The following is a 3,126-nucleotide window of genomic DNA, read 5'->3' as shown; positions in this document are numbered from 1 at the left end:
TGTGTGTGTGTGTGTGTGTGTGCTTGTTTTATGGAAGGTTGATCAGTCGCAGTTATTGTTTTCAATATGGAAAGGGGAAAAAGGTGTTTGATCTATGACCTTTGCCCTTTCAGGTGCTCAAAATCGATGACGCGACACAAGTGACGTTCCGAATGTTCGCCGTCATCTCGGCCCTGTGTGAGAGAGTGACCCAAATGGAGTGAGTAGATTTTGAATACCGGTATTAAGTTAGTTTAGTATGAGTTTTAAGGCGTTGTCAACTATATAAGATCATATGAACACGCGAAACAGCATTTGGTTGCATTCACAACAGTTCACGGCATGGCTTGATTTTGTTTAATGGTCAGGTTAAAAGGTTAATATTTCTATAGCAAAAATTTTGGACTTAAAAACAACAATTTGCAATAATTAAAATAACAATATCAACACTTTATTGCTAAGGCCAATGGCCTTTATAAAATCTAGAATCTGTTTGGGATCGCATCCAACAAGGAAGTGTTTCTCATCTCCCTTCAGGAGGTACTTGTAATGTGTCCGTTGCGCAATCGAGTAAAATTAACTTCGTCTCTTCTGGGGAGTCCCGAAGGTTTTCATGGGCCCAGTTTGGGCATGACATTGGGGAGTTTATTGTTTAATTGTTTACTCCAATGTTTCTCCCACTGACCGGAAGTGTAATTTTTTACTTTATTATAAAAGTGCGTCTGTTGGAGGGTGTTCTTCGTTGATCCCAATTGAAGGCTAGGTAGTCATGTGAACACGATACTTTTTACGGTTTCAGTAAAAGTGTGTATTCTCAGTTGCTACTTTTAAACACAATAAATGGGGGCCTCAGTCAAGTCAAACATTACTGTACTTCTCCCACAGATTTAAAATATTAGACCGCAATAAAATATTTTCATTTGGCCACCGATATTACCCCCTTCCTTTTTTAAAATATTTTTTTAGCCCAGTCAGATAATACCTCCGTATACGTTATTTTCATTTCATAAACGGTGTACCCCCTTCTACTTCTAGTCCTTTAAGCAAACATCTACTGGAGATCTGCGACTTGCTGGACGTGGAGAGGAAGATGGAGCTGTACAAAGCAATGTTCTATACAAACGTCAACTCGGACCGTGACCCAAACTTCATCAAAGCCGACTCGCTCAAGATCGAGCTCATCGCTGGCGGGCTCAACTGGAAGCAACAAGAATTCATTATGGAAAAGTTGCAGCCCAATATCTTCAATGAGGTGAGGTCATAGATCTAGGTGTATTCATTAGCTGTAAAGACGGGTCAATGGTTGTGAACCATTTGAGCAAATACGCATAGGAACATCATTTGAAAAATAAATAAATTAGTGAATAAAAGAAGGAATACATTTTGAGTCAAAGATGGTGTATGGAAATTTACTCTTCATACAGAAACAGCCAAACAAAATAACTATCACAAAATGTTTTACCATTTTCTCTCTGGATGCAAGAGCTGGACTCTGAAAAAAAGACACAGAGAGAAGACTGGAGGCCGCTGAAAAGTGGAGAACACTGAGAATCTCATGAGCAGAGAGGAAAACAAATAGAGAAGTGCTATAAATGGCAGGTTGTGAAATTTCTGTAATCAGAGTCATCAGAAAAAGACAATTGATATATTTTGGTCACGTAAATAGATCAAATATACTAGACAAACTGCTGCTGGTGGAATGATAGGGGGAAACAAGAGCAGAGGAAGACTAAGAACAACATGCACAGATAGCCTGAACAACTTTGCAACGAATAACATAAAGACAACCCCTGCCCCCCAAAAAATAATCCGAAAAACAAACAAACGAGCTGATCCAAAAGACAGACAACAGGAAGGAATGGGGTACCATGATCGTCAATGTCTGCTTCGGACATGACACCTGAAGAAGAAGAATACATGGTGAAGGACTGTATGTCACTTTTGCTTTGACGTAATATCATAGAAGTGGTGTACATTTTGTTATTTTGATCTTCTTATTAACCTTCTCACCGCCAGACCTGCACCACAATCTTACCAAAGGGTCCAATACAGTCTTGGCAAGGCAGTGAAGGGGTTAATTGTACACATTTTACACCTTCACTGACATAGTCCATTTAGGAGGTGGGATGCTTCGACCCTGTCTGTCAGAGCCAACCCCGACTGACTGAGATACAACAGCCCAGCACAATGCATTATTAAACAGGTTTCCTCATGCGCGAATTAATCTGTTCTTTTTTACTTGCAATGTCGAAGAGCCTCGCAATTACTCAACACATATCGGTTCGTCTTTCTCTATTCCCATCGACACAATTTTTATATCTTTTAGGAGGCGGGCTTCGACTCTGCCTATTAGGGCCTACCTGGACTGAGAGGGATACAACATCTCTGAAAAAAGAACGAGTTATTCAATAAATATAATCTCCTCTCAGGAATCGAATTCAGTTCTTCTGTGTGTTAAGAGCGGAAAACCTAACCACCACTCCAGAGACGCTTCCGGGTGTTTAAAAGAAGAGGACCCATCGGTGATCTTTAGACCAATTTCAACAAACCTTTCAAGAAATACGATTCAACCAGGGGAACAGTACAACTGCCTAAATGAAAAGAAAATCAACCCACATGTGAGAAAACTGTCAGGTTTTTAAATTTCAACCAAATTGAGCGAAACGCCACACTTTGCAACTTTCTAAAAATCGTACATACTGTTCTTTTTCAAATAGTTACTGTTTGTGCATTTAAGAACAAATTCATTCTCAAATTATAATATTGCCAAACAAACCCAGGGTGGGAATGGTTATTTAAGTAAATCTCCAGGTGCTGACCATTTCTCCCCATACAAGCTTCAATATGCCACTAGAAATTTTAAATAACCCCGGGTTTCTGGGTTGATTCTTTGAACGTCCTGTTCAATATTGAGTTTCAACTGTTCGATCGTTCGTGGCTTGTTTCCGTAGACTCTGTCGGTCATGGTGAGATACGTCCATCTGATGTGACTTTAGTGGCTTGAAGGTTTTTACCCTGAAACCCGAACCGGTCGACAGCCTGTAAGAAGTGAAATTTTGCGTTTACCCAACTTAAGTTGAAATTGAAAAAACTTGATATTTCTCGAAGGCATAGATAGATTTACTATATTTCTAGAAAATTGATGCA

The 3,126-nt window shown here is 39.6% G+C and overlaps 1 protein-coding gene across 1 annotated transcript in view; it reads left to right on the top strand.

Moving 5' to 3' along the window:
* LOC101856069 overlaps positions 1-3,126 on the top strand; it is a gene marked incomplete at its 5' end in the record, with an annotated part of 54,749 nt that overhangs the window by 48,595 nt on the left and 3,028 nt on the right. Inside the window, 2 exon segments of the mRNA XM_013090125.2 lie at positions 114-199; positions 1,015-1,231. Coding sequence (XP_012945579.1) covers positions 114-199; positions 1,015-1,231 — 303 coding nt within the window.

This window comes from Aplysia californica, unplaced genomic scaffold (assembly GCF_000002075.1).
Source record: "Aplysia californica isolate F4 #8 unplaced genomic scaffold, AplCal3.0 scaffold01150, whole genome shotgun sequence".
Lineage (NCBI taxonomy): Eukaryota > Metazoa > Mollusca > Gastropoda > Aplysiida > Aplysiidae > Aplysia > Aplysia californica.
The sequence above is the reverse complement of the archived record's forward strand: the minus strand, read 5'-3'. Positions and strand labels throughout refer to the sequence as shown.